This window comes from Leishmania panamensis (genome assembly GCF_000755165.1).
Source record: "Leishmania panamensis strain MHOM/PA/94/PSC-1 chromosome 30 sequence".
Lineage (NCBI taxonomy): Eukaryota > Euglenozoa > Kinetoplastea > Trypanosomatida > Trypanosomatidae > Leishmania > Leishmania panamensis.
In genome coordinates, this window is record NC_025877.1 from 87,580 (window position 1) to 106,158 (window position 18,579).

The 18,579-nt window shown below is 60.7% G+C and overlaps 5 protein-coding genes across 5 annotated transcripts, besides 1 other annotated feature; all 5 read right to left on the reverse strand.

Annotated features, from left to right (window-relative positions):
• Nucleotides 1–15: 15 nt before the first annotated feature.
• Nucleotides 16–4,749, reverse strand: LPMP_300300 (hypothetical protein; the record flags this gene model as incomplete). The annotated part of the gene is made up of 1 exon (XM_010702763.1): nucleotides 16–4,749. The coding sequence occupies one exon, from the start codon at nucleotides 4,747–4,749 to the stop codon at nucleotides 16–18; it is 4,734 nt and encodes a 1,577-aa protein (XP_010701065.1).
• A 1,806-nt stretch (nucleotides 4,750–6,555) lies between these two features.
• On the reverse strand, nucleotides 6,556–7,008 carry LPMP_300310 (hypothetical protein; the record flags this gene model as incomplete). The annotated part of the gene is made up of 1 exon (XM_010702764.1): nucleotides 6,556–7,008. The coding sequence occupies one exon, from the start codon at nucleotides 7,006–7,008 to the stop codon at nucleotides 6,556–6,558; it is 453 nt and encodes a 150-aa protein (XP_010701066.1).
• Nucleotides 7,009–8,177: 1,169 nt separating this feature from the next.
• Nucleotides 8,178–12,269, reverse strand: LPMP_300320 (hypothetical protein; the record flags this gene model as incomplete). The annotated part of the gene is made up of 1 exon (XM_010702765.1): nucleotides 8,178–12,269. One exon carries the CDS (start codon nucleotides 12,267–12,269, stop codon nucleotides 8,178–8,180), a length of 4,092 nt encoding a protein of 1,363 aa, XP_010701067.1.
• An 878-nt stretch (nucleotides 12,270–13,147) lies between these two features.
• Nucleotides 13,148–14,875, reverse strand: LPMP_300330 (hypothetical protein; the record flags this gene model as incomplete). Its single annotated transcript, XM_010702766.1, has 1 exon — nucleotides 13,148–14,875. One exon carries the CDS (start codon nucleotides 14,873–14,875, stop codon nucleotides 13,148–13,150), a length of 1,728 nt encoding a protein of 575 aa, XP_010701068.1.
• Nucleotides 14,876–17,244: 2,369 nt separating this feature from the next.
• Nucleotides 17,245–17,809: a repeat region.
• Nucleotides 17,810–17,939: 130 nt separating this feature from the next.
• Nucleotides 17,940–18,579, reverse strand: LPMP_300340 (hypothetical protein; the record flags this gene model as incomplete). Its single annotated transcript, XM_010702767.1, has 1 exon — nucleotides 17,940–18,579. A coding segment is annotated over one exon (640 nt), but the record flags the coding sequence as incomplete, so codon positions are not given.

Genomic DNA, 18,579 nt, shown 5'->3' on the forward strand with positions numbered 1-18,579 from the left:
GCTTTCTCTCCCTTGTCAATCAGCACCCCTCTCTAAAAGTGAAGCGTTGTGCAGCTGTCGGTGCTGGCAATGTCGCCTAGCTCGCGCACGCTCGTAGGCGCGCCAGGAGAGTGGGTGGAGGGAAGGAGGCCCCACGCTGACCAATATTATGCTGACGAGAGAGAGAGACAGCGCCAACAAGATGGAGGAGATGACAAGGCTGCTGTCCTCGGCCAGCGGGTCATAGCGCAACTTTGTCGCCGCAAAGGTCTCCACAGACGGGTGCAGCGTGTAGTGCACCGTTGGCGATGCCTCGAAGAAGAGTGAGGCGTTCGCCTCTGTGGCCAAGTAGGTGTACGGCCACGACGTGTGCGGAACGGAGGCCTCACTGGCGGCTGCAGTAGCGCTGAGCACAGTGAAAGACACCTGGCACGCCTCCGTGATCATTCCAGTGAGGTTGACGCGCAGCACAAGTGAGTCGAGCGATGAGGAACCTGCCCAGGTAAAATTGCGGGCGACGCGCAGGGTCGAGCCACACCGTAGCACGGCAGAGACCGTTGCGCAGCGGAGAATGTATATCAGGAAAGCGACGTGGTACTCGGTGATCCCGCGCATGTGCATGAGTGAATCAACAGCGTGGCGAGGAAGAAGGGCATAGTCTCGCACGCTGACCGTGAGCACTGTCTGATCCGTGAAGAGCCTTGAGTTGATGACCAGCGCGATGGCACGGACAGGCAAGCGCGGTGCACGTAGCCGGAGACCGTAGCTAGAGATGGCGCTGTAGGAGGGCTGAGTAGTGTAGGCTGGGGAATCGCCACGGGCAGCCGCCATCACGTGGCACTCCTCGGCGCCTAGGCCCGTAGTGTACTGCAGGGTCACAGAGAGGTTGAGCGACGTGGAAGGTGCTGTGGTCGTCAGACGCGGAACGGTGAGACCGTACGTGCAGATCACCGATCCCTCCAGCGACGTCGCCGCAGGCAGCCCCGTGCCGGTCGCGCCAGTGCCACTGCCGTACCAGCCGAGAAAGACGCCGTCGGCGACCGCCACATCCGAGTCAATGAAAAGAAGACCTGGCGGCCGCATGTACGAGCTCGGCGCGGCGGGGCCGTCTGGACGGCGTAGACACGCACGCACCTGCTGGCCAGCCGAAGGCGTCATGTAAACTGAGGTGCGCTGCGGCAGGCATGCGCACTTGCTGCGATCCGGTGTGGCGTTCAGCACCGTGTAGGAGCCACTCGTACACATGGCACACGCAGGTGTAACAGACGTGCCGCTCACCGTCGGGGTGCTTCCGTAGGAGGAGCGGCAAACGCCATCCAGCCCTCTGGATTGACGCACCGACAAGCCGTTGAGCACTGCACTCACGCTGGCGGTGACGGCAGGAAAAGAAGCCACGTACAGGCTGAGCAAGTGGACATCTGTAAGGGCCGCCACGTCTCTGCTTTGCTGCTGGGCGGTGGTTTGCGCCTGCGAGTGCCAACTAGCCTCAGCTCTGCTCAGCGCCTCGTGGAGCGGGCTGACAGGAAACGCCGTGCTTGAGAGTCGTGTCATCATCCCTGGCACGTAGTCGTAGTGCAGTGGTAGCGTAGAGGGCTGCGGACTACTGCTGAAGGAAAAAGAAGGACTCATGACCATCCATTGCTCGCGCTCCACGTACCTCGCCACCCACCCTGCCACAGAGAGGTACATCGTTGTCTTTGCCGAGGGCGGAGACGTCATCTGTGAGTGCTTCCACAGCGGCCAGTCCACTGTCACCGGGCTGCCCACTGCCGCCGCGTCTGCGAAGAAGGCTACCGTGCTTGTCGAGCGGCTCAGCACAACACGGTAGGTGGCCTTGGCTAGGTAGTCAACCCCCACAGATTTGACACTCCACGTCCACGGGGAACTGAGCACCGTGAGCGACGACGGGGCGGGGGTCATAGAGAACACCTCGGTACAGCCACGCCAGGTGGTGGTGGCGTCGGTGCTCTGTGGAATTGCCAAAATAGAGGCATTAAGCAGCAGCCGCAGCGTGAAGGAGACAGAGGGTGGCGGTGCTGTGTCAGTGGCGGAGGTGATGGTGGCTGCCTCAACGCCCGCGGGGTGCTGATAGCTGGAGACGAGGGACCAGGACCACCTCGACTGGGATGCGACTCCCTCACCGCCCTCTCGTAGAGCAACCAGCACATGGCCAATAGAGGTGGTGACAGCGCCAGTACCGGTGCCCGACGCCTGCTGCTGAGAGCGAAGTAGCGACCTGTGCATCTCCCACAGCAGCGTGGCGTTAAGCTGCATCGCCGCCTCCCAGGCAACACCGCCGCGATGCGGCAACAGACCTGCAGACGACGTGGCAGTTGCGGAGGGAGCGGAGACGGAAAGTGGTGGCGGCAGTAGTCCCACCGCCCACAACGTCTCCGCTGACACAGCAGAGGACACGACGCGATGCATCAGCACAAAGCGACACGACATCGGCTCGTCCGTCGCGCCACTGCCTACAAACACGAACACGCGCGCGTCGTGCGACTGGGCAGGAAAGCCGCGGGGCAGCAGCGATGCGGGCCCCACACATGCGTCGTACCAGCCGCCGCTGTGCCCGTCGCTGAGGATTGCGGTGGTGTTGTAGAACAGGCCGGGCATTGATACGCAACCCTTGTGCAGTGGTGCCTGGTAGACGTCGATGCATGCGTACCGGCAAGCAGCCTTGGCGTTGTCGAGTCCTGCGTTGGGGCTGCCAGTCGACAGGGCGCCGGCAGGAAGCACAGGGCAGCCGTGCATGAGGCCATCACCAGGGCAATAGACTGGGGTCGGTGGGGTCGGCGATGCGGAGCAGAGGGACGGGCAAACCTCACAGCTTGCCGCGTCGGGCTTTGCGTAGGTGCCAGCAGGGCACGTCTCAGCGACCTGTGCTCCGACGAGGACACGGTGGCGGTCCTCGCTCGACGCTGCGCGGTTCAACCCCGTGTGCAGAGCGGCGTCAGCGGCATGGCCAGCAGCACATGGATTCATGGGTGCGGAGGCCACGATGCTCGGCGTGTAAAGTGACCTCTGGCCTGTAAAGCTGGTCGATGCCTGTTGAAACATCGTCCAGTGGATGAATTCGTGTTGGAGCGAAGCTTTGGCAGCAGGGAATGCCGTCGCCAGAGGCACCGACGACTCATACCGCGTGATACCGGGTACAGCAGCCGAGGTGGGTTTCACGGTCCTCATCTCGCTCACGTCCCACAGAACACCTAGAGCAGCACTAGAGGGGACACCTGACGCATCAGCGCGCGCCTTCAGCAGAGCCTGGACACAGTCGGACGGAGAGGTTGTCGCCGCAGAAGTCAGAGGTCTCGTCGCGTCGAGAAACATGGCCAGACACGCCAGAAGCGCTTTTTCGTTTCTTGGCAGTGAAGCAGACACACGCGCAACGCGTGCTGCAGTGGCTTCCTGGAACACTGTAGCATTGGCCAAGGCGTCTGCCACCGAGGCCTCTTGCATCGTCCGCATCGCCCACGCGTGCATGTGCGTCGCGGGCTCCACCCACACCGAAGAGGACGCATGCAGGAAAGGTGCATCGAAGAGGGCCGTGAGGGAAAACAAGTATGTTGTTGTCACGCAGTACGTGCGCTGCAGGAGCTGCGAAACAAGCGTATCCGCCTGTTCCTCACTGAGGGCGCCCGCACCGCCGCCGTTGGATAAAACTTCTCCCAAGCGGTCCAGCGCATCCTCCATATACGTGACAAGGCGCGCAAAGGTTCGAAGTCCACTGCTGCTGCTGCTGCTCGCCACGGAGTGCTGCAGCTGCACCCACGCGTCCACCATTAAGCACGACGTCTTCGGTGCAGGTCCAGGCACACCAGTGATGAACCCCGTTGCTGTGTCATCGAGCGATGGCGCCATCTGCAATGGCGTCAGCGTTGCGACGGCAAGGCGGTACAGGAGCGCCCACTTGCGCTGAAGTTGTGGCACGTAGGTAGACCAGAGGTAGCCACCCCACTGCCCTGCCACCGCTCGCTGCATTTCCGCTGCCTCCGCTGCATCCCACAGGGTCAGAGGAATAGTTCGGTAGGCACGCGCTGCCTGCTCAGCGTGGGCAAGGGCGTCCACAACACGTGGCACGGCGGTCCGCAACCACGCTCGCTGTGGCAAATAGTCACTCATAAATACAGTGAGCACCTCTGCAGCACTCAGGCCCCTGGAAGAAAGTGTTAGTGACTCGTCGGCCCGCATGGCACTCGTTGCGGCGGCGAGGGAATCTGCAGTCCAATTTGTGTGCAACGCGTCCAGTTCTCCCAGCATGCACTGTGGGGGAGACGACTGCAATACTCCTGCACAGGTGCCCAGAGACGTGGGAGTGGTGTAGCACCCTCGCCGCAGGTCGAGCCTGCCTGCCACCTCAGCAGTGAGCGATGCAGCCTCGCCTGTTGACTCCACCGCGGACAGCGACACGAGGTACACGGGGCTGAACTGGGTGTCGAACATGGAGAAGGTGAATGGGGCAGTTATTCCGCCTCCAGACGCGCGGGTGTGAGCACACACCGGTGCCGAAGTGCCACCGGTGCTCTTCAAGACATAAGAAAACCCACCCGCACTCCAGACAGGCGCTAAAACCGCCTCCGAGAGCTGCATCAGGTTAGTAAAAGCTGTTGCTGCGGAGATGCTCTCGTCGGCAAGCGCTACTGCAACTCGCTCCGCGTTGGGGAGCACCGGCTGTGTGGTGGAATTTACCGCTCCACCAGAGCCTCCCCAGCCCGCCACCAGCAACAGCGCCACGCACGCGCAGACATGACAAACGCGCCTACACGGCATGGTGGCGTTCGCTCCCTTGTGAGACGAAGTTCACCGAGAGCGGTGTCTGAAACGAAGACGGAGGAAGAGAGAGAGAGAGAGAGACAAGGTACGCGCGCTTTTTACCGGGAGGAAGAAGAAGGTGACAAGGTCCTCTACTAATCACACATACGCACTGTGTGTGTGTGAGAGAGAGGGGGGCACACAGCGATGCGAGGTGTGGGATAGAGCAGAGACCACCAAAGAGAGAGAACGAGCAGAGAGGTGCACTCAATGTCTGCGTCATTCAAGGGGGTGAGGGAACGAGGGGGGACGCGATACACATGCACAGCGAGGATGTATCAGGAAAGGCAAAGAGATGGAGAGAAAAAGAGGGAGTGGGGCATGCGCTGACGGGTTTGTGCAAAGGGGGTGAAAAGGGAGCAGCTGTCCGGGGGCGCAGTGCTTTGATGAACGTTAGAGCCGCCTCACACACTCGCGGAGCTCAGGGAACCAATGTGTATGCGTATGCACGTGTGTGTTACGTCGATAGATTATATCGAGAGAAAAGGGGGAGGGGGAAAACACACACACACACACACACACACGTGAAGAAACACCAACACTAGCAAAGGACAAGAACGAAAAGGGCAAAAGACGAAAGGGGCGTGTGCTTCGTCCAAAGCTGCGGCAGCGTAGTGTCTGTCCGAAAGGCACGGCGGGACGAGGTTCGTGTCAAGGTGCACGCACGCACGCATACGTGCGGTGTTGGAATGCAAAGAAGGAGTAACAGCAAGCAACAAGACGTATTGGTGTCACCGAATCATCGAAGGCAGTATGCGGGCGTGCCGGTGTTCGGGGCATGGGGGTGTGTGTGGAAGGGGCATGCGCGTGAGTATCGGGGGGAAGGAGGTCGGGTACATCGAGAAAAGGGATGACGCGCAACAGCAGCGAGAAGAGCGAAAGAACGGGACGGGCCGGCCAGCAGCAATACGAAGAAGCACCGAGGCGGTGTGGAAGGGGGCGAGCAATGCAGTGCGCAGCTAAAGCACTTGGCGTGTCATGTCCACGCCTGCTGCACCCACACACTCCCTCCCCTCCCCCCCCCCCCAAGAGTGCCGCTTTGCACATGCTGTGCACTAAAGTGCAGTTCAATTGAGGTTCGCAGCCATCAAGGCGTACAGCGCGAACACCTGGCCAAGCAGAGTTCGTAGGGGGAGGGAGGCAGCCGCGTTTCGCACGGTTGATGTAGTCCCTCCTTCGGTTTACTGTCTCCGCACGATGTTCATGGTGTTTGTCTCTTCGTCTGGGTTTTCCATTTTACTTTTTTTTCCTTTTCGCTCATTACGACATCCACCTCGTTGATTCTGTGTGACCTCTATGAGCCCGGACACACGCGTGAGACACAAGTACGCACGCGTGCATCGGCCTGGTTGTCCGTCCCGTGGCAAAGAAAAAAAGCGCCGTCGAGGGCGATACTCACAACGGCAGCACAACAAGACACATCACGCACACGCAGAGTTTCAGGGGGGAGGGAGGAGGGGCTAATGGCGAAAAGAGGACAAGCGCGGGGGTGCCGAAGTACGTCTTCAGTCAACAGCAGCAGAGCACAACGCACAAAGCACCGCAATGGTGCTTGAGAGAGACACAGCGGCGCCAAGAGTGCATACCTGCCAACATACGCGCGCGGGGGTATAGGCAGACGGTCACACCCGCGGAGATGATCCACCAGTAAATGTGCAGCCAAACCGCCTGCCCATGCCCCCCGCTACCCCCCCCCCCTTTACCGGCCCCACAGCTCTCCGACAACGTCCCTCCCCCCTCTCTCCTCCGCCTCTCTTTCTAGGATCACTTGAGGTACTCCTCATCCAACAGCGGCTGGTCCCGTTCATCCACGAAGGCCAGCGACTCCCCAGCCCACTCGTCCCCCTCCCCTTCACCAAAGAAGTTGTCCAGGGTGAAGTCGCCGTACGGGGTGTCCGCGTCATCGTTGGAGTCCCAGTAAAAGTGGGTAAGACGATCCGCATCTACGTCCTGGACATCGAAGTAGGTGTTCGAGATGTCCTCCGTGTTGCTATCGTGAGTGTTGCGATGTTGGGCATAGCCACGCTTGCTGTCCCGCAAGGAGTCGACTCGGATCAAGGGTACTACCGAGGAGGACGTCGAGGAGGCGCTGATGGGCAGTGTCAACGCCAGCGCGGTGCTGGAGGCGCGGCTCAGGCCACCTCTGTAGAACCGCCCACCTCTCAGCAACGGTGCCGCGCAGCAACTCGCGCGACAGAGAAGCCCTGATAATGCCATTGGGCGCTCTTCAACCCGCAGCACTCGGTCTCGCCCGTTTGACCGAACACCAAAAAGGTCAGCGGCTTAGAGAATCGTCTGTGTGAGTGCCGTTACGCAAAACTCACGAGAGGGGCCTCAAGGCGTGGAGCTCCCCCTATAAATACCTCTGTGCTGGTGCGCGTATATGTCTGTGCCTTCACAGGTACACTCTACAAGCCACGTCGCGTGACGCTCACACGCCGTCCGCTCCTGGGAACCCCCGCGGGAACGATACTAGCGCCCACGACAGTCCCTACTCCGCCGCCTGCTCGCGAACGCTTCAGTAGTGGACGTGGAGTGCAGCACAGGGAAGGGAAAGATGCCGCGAAAGCAAAAAGAAGAGCGAGGCGACGAGGCGGTGGCGCACTCGCCCCTCCACGTTCGCCGGAGCGTCTCTGCGCGAGTTTTGTGAAAGGAAGGGCCAGTGGGCGGCAGGGTAACGGTATAGTGGCACCCACAGACACAAAGCCGGTGCCTTGCCCTGCGCTGCACAGCGAGTCAATGGGAAAGGAGCAGAATAACAGATGGGAGGCAAGAAGCTGATGAAGGGCGTCTATGTAAGATGTGCGGGTATGTCTGTGGGGGTGTGTCTGTGGGTGTCTGTGGGTGTCGCACTGAAACGGTGCGAGAGAGTAGAGGAAAGGACTCAAATATGATGTTGGACAGGCTCCTCAGCACAGGGAGAAGACGAAGAGAGGGAGAGAGCAGAACCGTGCAAGCGAGGCGGTGGGGTAGAGAGGGGAGAGAGAGCGCGAAAAGAGAAAGATAGAGCGATAGCCAGGGGTAGAAGCATCGGCTGGCAAACGTTTCCCCGTGCTAACGGGGTGCAGCTCTTGAGAACAGAATGAAGGCCGAAAGGGAAAGGCTGAAGGTCCTGGTTGGATGAACAAGGCGTCAGTGCACCTCTCCCATCCATCGACACAGGGCACGCCAACGGCAGGGAGGTGAGAGAAAGAGACACACACAAGGGTGGCGGTGCACCAGCAACAGCAACAGAAGGGGGATTGAAGGACGGAGCACCAGGCCACAGAAGCAGCAGCTGGGCTGAAGGGAAAGACACGAACGAAGAGACGCAAACACGAAAATGAGCAGAGAGAACAAGTCAATGCTCGGCTAGGTGTGTGGAGCGAAAAGACCGCGGCCACGCGTCACTCGTCGTCCTCACTCTCACTGCTGCTGCTGCCAAACAGCTTCGGCTTCCTTTGAGGACTTGCTGCAGCTGACTGCTTGGCGGTGGGCCCATGAGCACGGCGCGGCACGCTCGTCGGGGACTGCTGAGACCCACGTCCACTGGCCACAGTACCGCTGATGTCTTCATCCGCGTCGCTGGAGTCGCTACCAAAGGCGTGCAGGTGCCTATGCTGGGTCGAAGACGGTGAACCTTTCCCAGCCGCTGCCCCCTCCTCTCGCTCGACAGTGTCGCGCTGCAACGGAGCCGTGATGCGAGACGCAGCAGCCTCGCCCACCTTCTCCGCAGATGAAACAAGCGAAGTCCTCTGAAATGAGGACGTGCTCTCGCCCGAAGACGACACGTTGTGTAGGCCAGACACGCGCTGTTGGACGACCGCTGCCGCCTCAGACGGCAGAGGTGGAGGAGCCGCTGCGGCGACTGCACAAGAAGAACTGGCGCTCTGCAGCCCGCTCTGGCGCGTCATAGCCTCCGTCGAAGCGTCGTTCTCGTCTGGCGGCGGAAGGGGTGGGGGCTCACTAGAGAAGAATGCCTCAGCAGTTGTCGCTGGCATCCCATCCCCAAGTCGGTTAAATCCATCATTGCCACTGCTGTGATCGGCCCACGCAGCACGCGGAGGATCGGCGAAGCCAAAGGCGGGCCCTGCCGCTGGTGCAGGCGGTAGAGGTGGTGGCAGACCCGCATACTGCAGCGTGGCAGTAGCGTCAGCTGATGGTGCGGCAACCGGAATATCATGTGCAGGTGTCGGCACACTTGCCGCCTGGGGTGTCAGCACGCTCTCGTCAACCGTCGAAACTGGGTCTTCGACGGAGTGGGTGGGTGACAATGGAGAATGAGCAGGGATTGGGCTGCAAGGGGATGGGGCAGGGCTAGCTGAGGTCTCTTCTACTGGCGGAGGGGGCGATGACGCACTATACATAGCCGTCACAGGTGAAGGCGGGGGAACGATAGCAGTGCTGACCACTTCCTCCGCTACCCCGGTTGGCGACGCCGCAGATACTTTAGCAGGGGAAACAGTAGGTATGGCAGCAAGGTCCCAGAGCTCTGCCGCATCCGCTACCTCCCGCATTAAGGCCTGCCGCGCCGCCGTCTCTTCAGCCAAGAGACGCTGCTGTTCCGCGTGCTGTGCACTGAGCTGCTCCGCGAGGTGAAGGGAATAGGAACACTGAAACTGCAGACCACTGTAGGACGTGTAAGCCTCCGCCTCCAGGCCGGCACGAGCAGCCTCTTCCTCTTCCTCCAGCAGGCGCAGAATAGAGGAGCACGCCGCAACCCATTGCTGCTGCGCCTCCTCCGGCAGTAGCCGCCACCGTCGCTCTTCTTCCAACGCCAGCTCATCTCTTGCTTGCATTTCCCGCTGCAACAGCATCACTTGTGCCCGCAGTTGCGAAGCGCAGAGCTGCATCACCGCCTCACCGCCGTCCATGTACGACTTCCACAGCGCCTGGCGTGCCGTCGCCTCCTCGGCCTTCAAGTTTTCCTGCGCCGTGCGCTGAGCGGCCAGCCACGTCTCGATTTGGTGAATGGTAGACCACCACTCCTGCTGCACAGACCACCGCCCCTGCGCCTCCTTCACGCAGCAGTCAAAGAGTGCGCGGTCGCCGTGCTGTTGTGCGTACAGCTGCGCCACCGCCTCTAGTGTTGCGACGTGCGCCGCTGTCAGTGGCTGCAGCCACCCGTGGTCGAAGTGGTAGAATGCGCCTTTCATGTATAGGTCCAGCATGTCATCCCAAAGCCACCGCTGGCGCTGCGCAATGTTGCGGATGCGGCTTTGCCGCCAATGGTCGAGCTGAAACTGCAGATCTACTCGCACCGGGCCACCGGTCTCGTCACAGCTCTCGTCGTCGTCGCCGTCCACGTAGCTCGTCTGCTCAGCGGTGCGCACCTCCTCCATCATCTTTAGCAACTCATCCCGCGTGCACGGGTGGGTGGCGTAGCTGAGCAACGCACGCCAGTGCTGACTCACCGTGTCCCGTGCCGTGCGGCACCGTGTCTGCCACTGCGCGAGCTTGTACTGCAGATGTGTCTGCTTCCGCGTGGCGGAGGTGAGTTGTGCCTCCAGCTCAGCCACCTTTCCACCCAGAGTGCGGCGCAGTGCCATGGCGGACTCGATGCTTCGGCGTACCTCCTCCTTGCGTGTTTCGACCTCCGTCTTGGCCCGCTGCAAGTTCAGCCGCAACTCGTCCTGGTGTCCCAGCAGGTCTGTCTCCGCAGCACGGCGGCCCTCCGCCTTGCCGTCGCGCAGTCCTCGCATAAACTGTTCCTCGGCAAGCCGACAGCGATCCACCTGGTATTGCCGCTCGCGTGCGTCCAGCTCATCGACGATGTCCTTGCGCAGTATATCTGCGTCGGTGGCACGGTGACTGCGCTCCTCCTCCATCATCTGTAGGTAGCGCAGACGCTCTCGCTCTGCCAAGCCGCGCGCGGCGGTCAGCTGTCCATCAGCCAGTCGATGCTGAGCCTGTGCCTTGTGAACTGCCTCCTCGGTGGCGGACGACTTGGCGATCAGCGCTGCGTTACGGTGCCGCTCTTCGCTGAGAGACTCTTGCATCGCAGAGACCCGCTCTGCCGTGCTCGTGGACTCGACCTGATGGACATCGAGGCGGCCCTGCACCTGGCGCAACTCTTCGTTCGAGGCATCGACGGCATGCTGCAAGGCCCTAATGTGCCGCTGCAGATCGTCTTGCTCTTGTCGCTTTAAAAGGAGCGCGTCCTTCAGCTTTACGAGCTGCCGATCTCGCTCCAGCCGTGCCTCCATAGCTTTGGTGGCGGCGGTGTTCTTCTCCTCCAGCAGCTTCTGCGAGTCACTCATGGTGCGTTCAATGCGCTGTTGGAGCTCGTTATTACGGGCCTCGAGGGCCTGAATGGCGCGGTTGCACTGATCGAGGTGCTCCTGCGCCGTCTCCTCCTCTTGCACCACCCGTTGCACCTGCTCGAGGAGAGCGCGATTGCTCAGCAGAGACGGCTTGGGGCGCTCAACTTGCCGGTGCCAGTCCTGAGAGAATATGGCAGTCACGCCGTGCACGTCCCGTGCGGCTGCCGCGGCCGTGTTAAGGCCAAGCTCCACTTTGCGGAGCACCGACATGTGCTCTGCCGGAATGCCGTTGGCGCTCAGAAACGCAGGGACGGTAGACACAGCAGAAGAGGGGGCCGGCGTCGTCGCGACAACCATCAGCCCCTGTTCCAAGGGCGCAGGCGCCTGCCTAGCGTCCTCACCTTCCCCTGTCGTCGCGTACACAGATGGCGGCGGCCTTTGCCCGTTCTCAGTGGCCTGCTTTGCCGATGCAGGCTCCTCGGGTACGTGCTCGACGCGCACCAAGCAAGTCACAAACACCATTCCCTGGGTAGAAACGTTTGCGAGAGAGTCCGACACGCGTGTGGTGAAACCCGCGGGTACGACGAAGACTCGCACGTCCTCTTCACGCATACCCACGACGCTGCCCTCGAAGCCGAAGCAGCCTTGTGCAAGCTGCGCAGCACTGCTACTGGGCTGGAACACATAGGAGGGCGGCTGTTCCTGAGGAACGCTGGCCGCAGCAACCGCATTGCCTCGTTGTTCTCCAAGAGCGCCAACAGCGTACATACCATCCTTCTCGATTAGCTCGTAGGAGCTAAAGCTCATGTGGGCTCTGTCGCCGACATCAAGACGCAGCGACGACGACGGGGAGCTCACATCGTAGCTGAAAACTGATGTCACCGGAGCACCGAAGAGGGCGTAGAAGGAAAGACCGCAGCACGCCAAGAAGCGCATCTTCTGGGCCGCGTCGGCAAAGTAGACACTCCAGCGCTGCTCTGCATCGTCGATGAAGGAGATGTGCCCCGATGGTGCATGAGTGAGAAGGCGCAGCGATGTATTGTGGCCATCCACATAGTTCATGCGCGCCACGCAGAACGTGATCTGCTGCACATTGTAGCACACGAGACTGTACTTGGGAGGTCGAGACGGAAGGCCAACAATGGCGCACGCGCACGCGCCTTTGCTAGAGGAGGCACCCGTATCGCCCACTGAGAAGAGCTCCACAGGGAAGGCACAGAGAGTCTCCTGCTTCATCCCTCGGGATTTTTTCGAGCGCACGGGTGGGGGGGGGGGGGGGTCAACTCGCTTGGTCCGACTCAGGTGCAAGACGAGCGAGAGAAATACAGAGAGACACGGAGACAGAGGACGGCCAATGCGGGGCGTGCGCTCGCACGCTGTGGTGGCTGTCAATGAGGTTCTCCACGCGTTGCGAGTAGGCGTGTGCGTCAGTGCCTGGGTGCGTTGCGCTGAGGTGATGCGGAGGCAAGTAGGGAGGAGGGGAGGGATGTTCGACGCGAGGAACCCGCACGGTGCCACGCCCCGGCAGTCCTCTAGTGGATCTGGTGGGAGACTCGATAAAAGACACCAAATTGCACCCAACGCGTGGGTGGCAAGTGCACGTGTCTGCCTGTAAGTGGGCGGCGCACTGGTGCAGGCGTGCGTGTGCGTCCACAGGAGAGTAATGCGCAGTGCCAAAGGGGAGAGAAAGAGTGCCAGGCGTGACACATCGATATGACAGTGGAGGCAAGCAGCACAGCACATCACCTCTGGCGCCACCAAGGTGTACGCTGGAGGTGCCATTCGGGAATGCAAGTGTTTAGGTGCGAGGGACCGTGGTGTGGAATGCCCTTGGTTAGAGGGGGGAAGAGGGAGTACAGCCGAGCAGCAAGCAACCCACGCTCATGCCCTCCAGTCACGGCCACCTCGCAACGATGGCGGCGCTACTCACTCTTGTGGTCAGCTATCTCCATTGGATGCCTAGCAGACGGCACACGCATATAAACCCACAAGCCTACATATTATTTCAGAGGACACACACAGAAAAAAAAGCAGCGGGACACAGAAGAGGGTGTCTCCGCTTGGTGTTACACACATGCAGGGTCCCTCACCCCAACCTAGCGCGCCTCACTTGACTACTTTGCGCGTCCTCGCTGCGGTTGCAACCAGGGCGGGGATCCGCTGCCGCCGCCACGACTGACACTATAGTAACGCTCCCAATCACTTGGTCGCCTAACAGCAGGAAAGGATGATGAAGATGAGTAGATGAGTACTAGTACCACCATTAGCGCTACCACAACAAGTAATATAACAGTCAAGGTTGTGTCACTCCGCATTATGCTGCCACCGCTTCCACTTGTGTCGACTCCCTCTCTGCAGAAACTGCTGTGCCTACGAAGAAGAAATCGCTCTTGCAGAAGCTGCAGCTCTGCCTGTAACCCACGAAGCTGGTTGCGGTACTGGCTGAACTCCCTCTCTGTTTCCTTGTACTTGGCGTAGAAGTTGCTGAGGAGGCCGCGGGTATGGTTAAGCTCCTCAGCCAGGTGGCGCTGTCGCCGCGTCAGCAACGTCAGCTTATGATGCAAGCTGCGCTGCTGCCGAAGAAGCTGCGTGAGAAGAGATGCCGCGACACTCTGGTAGATGGACCTGGATGCAGGGAAGCTCTTGATGCTGGTGGTGCTCACCGAAGAGGCAGAGGCGTGAGTGGGAGTAGTGTCCACGGCTGTGACGTGGGATGATGTGCCACACCTGGTCACCGCACACGGGCCCCACAGAGCAGTCAGGTCTGAGAAGGTGCACTGCAGGGATGCATTCCAGTACATGGAGTTCACAGAGCTACAGCTCGGCGACTGAAGTTCACGTGCAGTCTTCACGAGCGCTATGGAGCTAGTTGAGGATGGCCGCTTTGCGCGTGCACCAGACTGGGATGGCGACCCCCCGTCGGCTGACACGGCGACGTCCACAGGAGCGAAAAGGAGGACATCAGTGTCATCCTCCTTTGAAGCCCTGGCAGTCGCAGTGGCACCGTTCCACATCTCTGCCGCGAGCTCATCAATCGAAACCGCAGGCGTCGCGCCGCTCCCTGACGCAACTGCGCTGCTACCAGCCGCTAACGGTGCCACCACCTTCCCCGGTGCCGAGGGAAGTGCTGGTCGATGAAAGCAGTCCATATCTGGAGAGCAGCGGTGGCCGCCGCTGACCTCAGCTGCACCTTCGGTAGCTACCAGGTCGTCGCTCTCATCGAACCGCGTCAGGGTCTCCAGCAGGTCGATGCCGTACACCTGAAAGGAGGTGATCGTGCACCACGGCTCTGGTCCGTACGAGGTCGCCCACTGAAGCTTGATAAAGCGCACTCGCCTGCCAGGGGTGACGTCAAAGTACTGACGCCCACGCCGCTGTTCCGCCTCAAAGTGACCCAGTACTAACCAGGTAGACGTTGGGTACTGTAGACTCCCAAGCAACGTGAAGTTGCGCACACCGCTACTAAAGTGCTCTGCATTCCGCACCATTACAGAGCGCACCTCCACATCGCGGATGAGCTGCATCACGAACTGCTTCCGAGCAGCATTGCATGGGCACAGTACGTAGTTGTCCGCACTGCCGCTAATGAGCGCTGATCCGCCGTGGCATGAAGGCGGCTCCACAGACACCACCGTAGCCCCGAGGTACGAGGAGGCGTAGTTGATGGAGAGGCCGGGCGCCGAGCCCGTAGAAAACGTCTTTAGAGGAGACAGCGACGAGACGCCAACTGCTGGGGGGGTAGTGCGGTGCCGAAAAACAGTCAGAAACTCCAGCGGGACGGAGAAGAGTGCATAGAGCAGCAGTAGCGCACACAGCACCGTCAGTCGCTCCTCTGGCCGCATGAAGCTCTCATCGAGGCAACGTGGGGGGGAGTGATGCAGCAGCACGTTGAGGAGATACAAGAGGAGTATGATGTTCATAAGAGAGGGCAGAGAGAAGGATTGATATGGCTTGTGCAGCTCGACAGTTGCCGACGGTGAGCTTTGGGGTGCATTCTTTCCCTCGCCAGCATGAGGAAGAGGTAGAAGAGATGGAAGAAAGGAAAGTTACATCGAGCCCATGAGCGGCTCGGCATAGTTGTCTCAGTCGATCCCATTTCTGGCGGGTGCGCAATCAGGCCGCCTACACCGAGACCATACTGGCTGGAGTAGAGCACGTCCTTTATACAAAAATGTTGCTACGCGTATACGCTTGCCTTTCTGCAGGGACGAGAGTGCGGCGCCACTGGGCCCTGCCCACTTCCGGTCTCACTCCCCCTCCCCCGTGTCGCTAGTTGTATCTCTTCGCGCTGGGCATACAACGTCATAGCTCCGCGGGACTGCGGGGTTTTCGACGCATTTCATCTAACGAGTCGTGGATCACGTGTGATAGGCGAGCCAATGGCATTATGGAGCTCTGCGCTGACGGCATGACTGTGGGTGGGTGTAGTCTTTACGGGGAGCAGCGAGAGCAGCACTGCCAGCCGCATGAAGGTGAGCCGAGGCGCCAACACAGACGAAAACGAGCCAAAAAGGCCTTTGATGTGCAGCGCACCCCTCGATGCTCCGCTGCAGTCACACCGGTGGCGGGGTCGTGTTGGCCCCAACACGGGTCCGTAGTGGCGGCTTGCTCGGCCGTCCGGTTCACGCACGCGGCACCCCATCCGCTCCGTGTCGCGTGGATGAAGATATCGTACACTGCGACAGGCATCACTATCAAAGTAATGCACCCCATGGTAGATTCGTCGTGGCCTACTTAAACCACTCGTCCAGCTCACCCGGGGCACTCACGGAGAGCGCGGCGAGCCACGCGACCGCGCTTGGAGAACAGCTGCCGCATCCCTCGGAGAAGCCACCAACATCGATGAGCTGCAATCACCAGGACTTGGGCCCTCTACCACAGACGTCCAAAGAAACACTCGAGCTGGCCCACTGTTGGGCGGTCAAGCCGATCCCGCGCGCAGTTCCCCTGAGAGTATTCTCCCCAAGGCAAAGAGCTGTCGCCTTGCGGTCGTAAACGGCCTCTCCAACCGTACAGCTGATGGGCAGGGAAGGAGGTGGGCGGCGTTGGTTTTCTCTTTGCCAAGAGCACCGTCTCTGGGTTCCTCGGAGGGCCGCTCGTACTTGCGAATCGCCTGCACTGTGGTTAGAGGCTGCGACACTGCACCCACGTTGTCGCGCTTCACGTACCCTGCGCACGCCGCTCCACACTTTCTTCGAGCAGCGGGCCGCTTACCTTCGGTACAGCGGCGCGTACTGAGGTTGGCTGTGAAAGGAGCCGTGTAACGATGCTCTCGCCTCTCTTAGCTGCGTTGCCTGTCTCCACCCTCCCCCTCCCCCTCCCTGCTGAACCTGTGATAGTGGCACCTCTGATCAGCAGCTGCTCTGCGAACCCTTGATCTCCTGGTACCGTGCCCCCGTTGGCTGCTTCTGCTCCCGATTAAACACCGGGCCCATGAGACCCATTGTCTGCTCAGCACGGGAGTATGCGCTGCAGAGGGTACGCCGCACGAATGCCGCGTCTACGTGAGGAGGAAGTCGAAGGCCGTGCTCACCGTTAACGCAGTGTCGCCGCTCTCTCGTCGCGTCATGTGGCTCCCGTCAAATACAACGTGGTCGAGCACTGAAAGCAACACAACGACGGTGATCTGCACCGCGCACGAGCCTGGGCAGTACGGGTCAATTCTTCAGATGTGGGCACGGCGGGTTCCTCAGCCAGGCCCAGATCCTGTCGTTGTGGAGAAAATGGTGCCCGGCGCGGAAGTCCATCTCTGGTCAGTTGAAAATGAGCTCGCTGGACCTCAGATTGTTGGGCTACTCTTGCATCCCCATAGCCTCGGTGAGAACAGCATCGAAGGACCGAAGCGGGGGGAGGTAGGGAACCGCCCCCCATCAAAGGTGCCGTGGGGGCTTGCACCGCAGCCTGTAGTGCACCTATCTGCTCGGCTTTTATTGCCACCTGAAGAACGAGCTGGCATAGACTGCCTCCACGGTGTTGCGATAACTTGCCTGCATTCAACTGGCTTGAGCGCGAAGAAAATTCTTCAGAACAGAACCCGTCGATCCTCTTCTCTGTGTGTGTGCCTATTCGCAGTCTCCCAGCCCCCCCCCCCTCTGTCTGCGCCCGCACATCCCCTTCCTTCCCTTTCTTTCTCCTCCTCCTCTCACCGCCTCTCTGCACATGGGCGTTTTAGTGCGTCTCTCACCAGATTATGTCGCATAGACCGCTGCGCCCCCGGTGACTGGGGGACACACGTCAGTGTGCGGCATCCCCAGGGCTCGGCACCCCCCCCCAACTTCATGGGAAGCCGAGTCAGTCCCCCTCCCTCTCCCTGCCAATGCCGAGCCGCTCCTGGTGGTGACAGGGCCAAGTGCCTACGTCGTGGCGAGGCCAGAGCGGTGCATTGCTACTGGTGTTGGCGACCAGGTCCTGGACGGCGTGGCGTCGGAGCGACCAGCGACAGCGAACACGCTCATACTATCCATGTGATAGGCGGAGTGTCAGCGGGACTCGAACACACCTCACCCGGCCCTCGCTACCTGCTTGTGTGGGACGCCTGAGCCACCCCGAGAAGGATGCCCCACGCGACGTCCGACATGATGGGGGCGGCGGCGAGGCGATCTGCGGGGCGGGGACGGGTGGGCAGAGTTTGAGGCAGGGGCCGTGCACCGATGACTGGGTTGGCGCATTGCACTAGCCCGTGTCTAGGGCTGCCTTGCACCAGGCGACGGACCCGCAGCCCAGCGGATAGTGTTGAGCGGCGCTCGTGTTGTAAGGCTGAGAAGGGACATGGCGAAGTAACCAATAAAATCAACGATTCACGCACACACACCACACGCATCTATCAGCAAATATGAAGCCGGGTGGCACCATTGACGCGGTGCTTCAGAGAACGAAGAGGACATCTGTGTGGACGGAGGGGGTCGGCTACGACGGCGGGGAGTTCACCGCACGCGTCGCGGCTGCAGGCGTAACGGTTAGGTCGCCGAAGAGTTCATCAAACTCGGCGTCAATGCTCGCAGCGATTAGGGCTGCAGATGCTCTGTTTGCCTCCATGGCTGCCGCTGGAGCAGCAGAGGATGTTGGAGACGACACTAGCTTCGGCGACGCCATCACTGCAGGGGACGGAGCGGGGGCGGGCAAGCGCTGCCGTTCTGGTGTGGAGACAGCAGCCGCCGAGGACGCTGCTGCAGAGGCTGAAAGCGCCACCTCGGCTGCCATCGGTGTCGACTCCGCCACCACAGTGCCTCGCGGCACCCTAGCCGGGATGTACGTGATGAGATCCAGATCCTCTTCTTCGCCGTCCTCGCCCAGCGAGAAAACCTGCTGCGGGTGCTGCCATGACGGTGCGGCGGCAGGATGAGCCGTAGCTGTTGGAATAACTGCTTCGCCACTCGCGGAGCCTTTCGATGCCGCGGAGGGAGCGGTGGCAGAGGAGGATCCAGGGTCCGCTGTAGAGGAGGGGGCTAAATTGGTGTTGGTAGCCGTTGCTGTCTGAGCTGCTGCAAGCTTGCTGCCCGCGGAGGATAGCGCTGTCAACGCCTGCTCGCGGGTCTCCGTGAGCCCC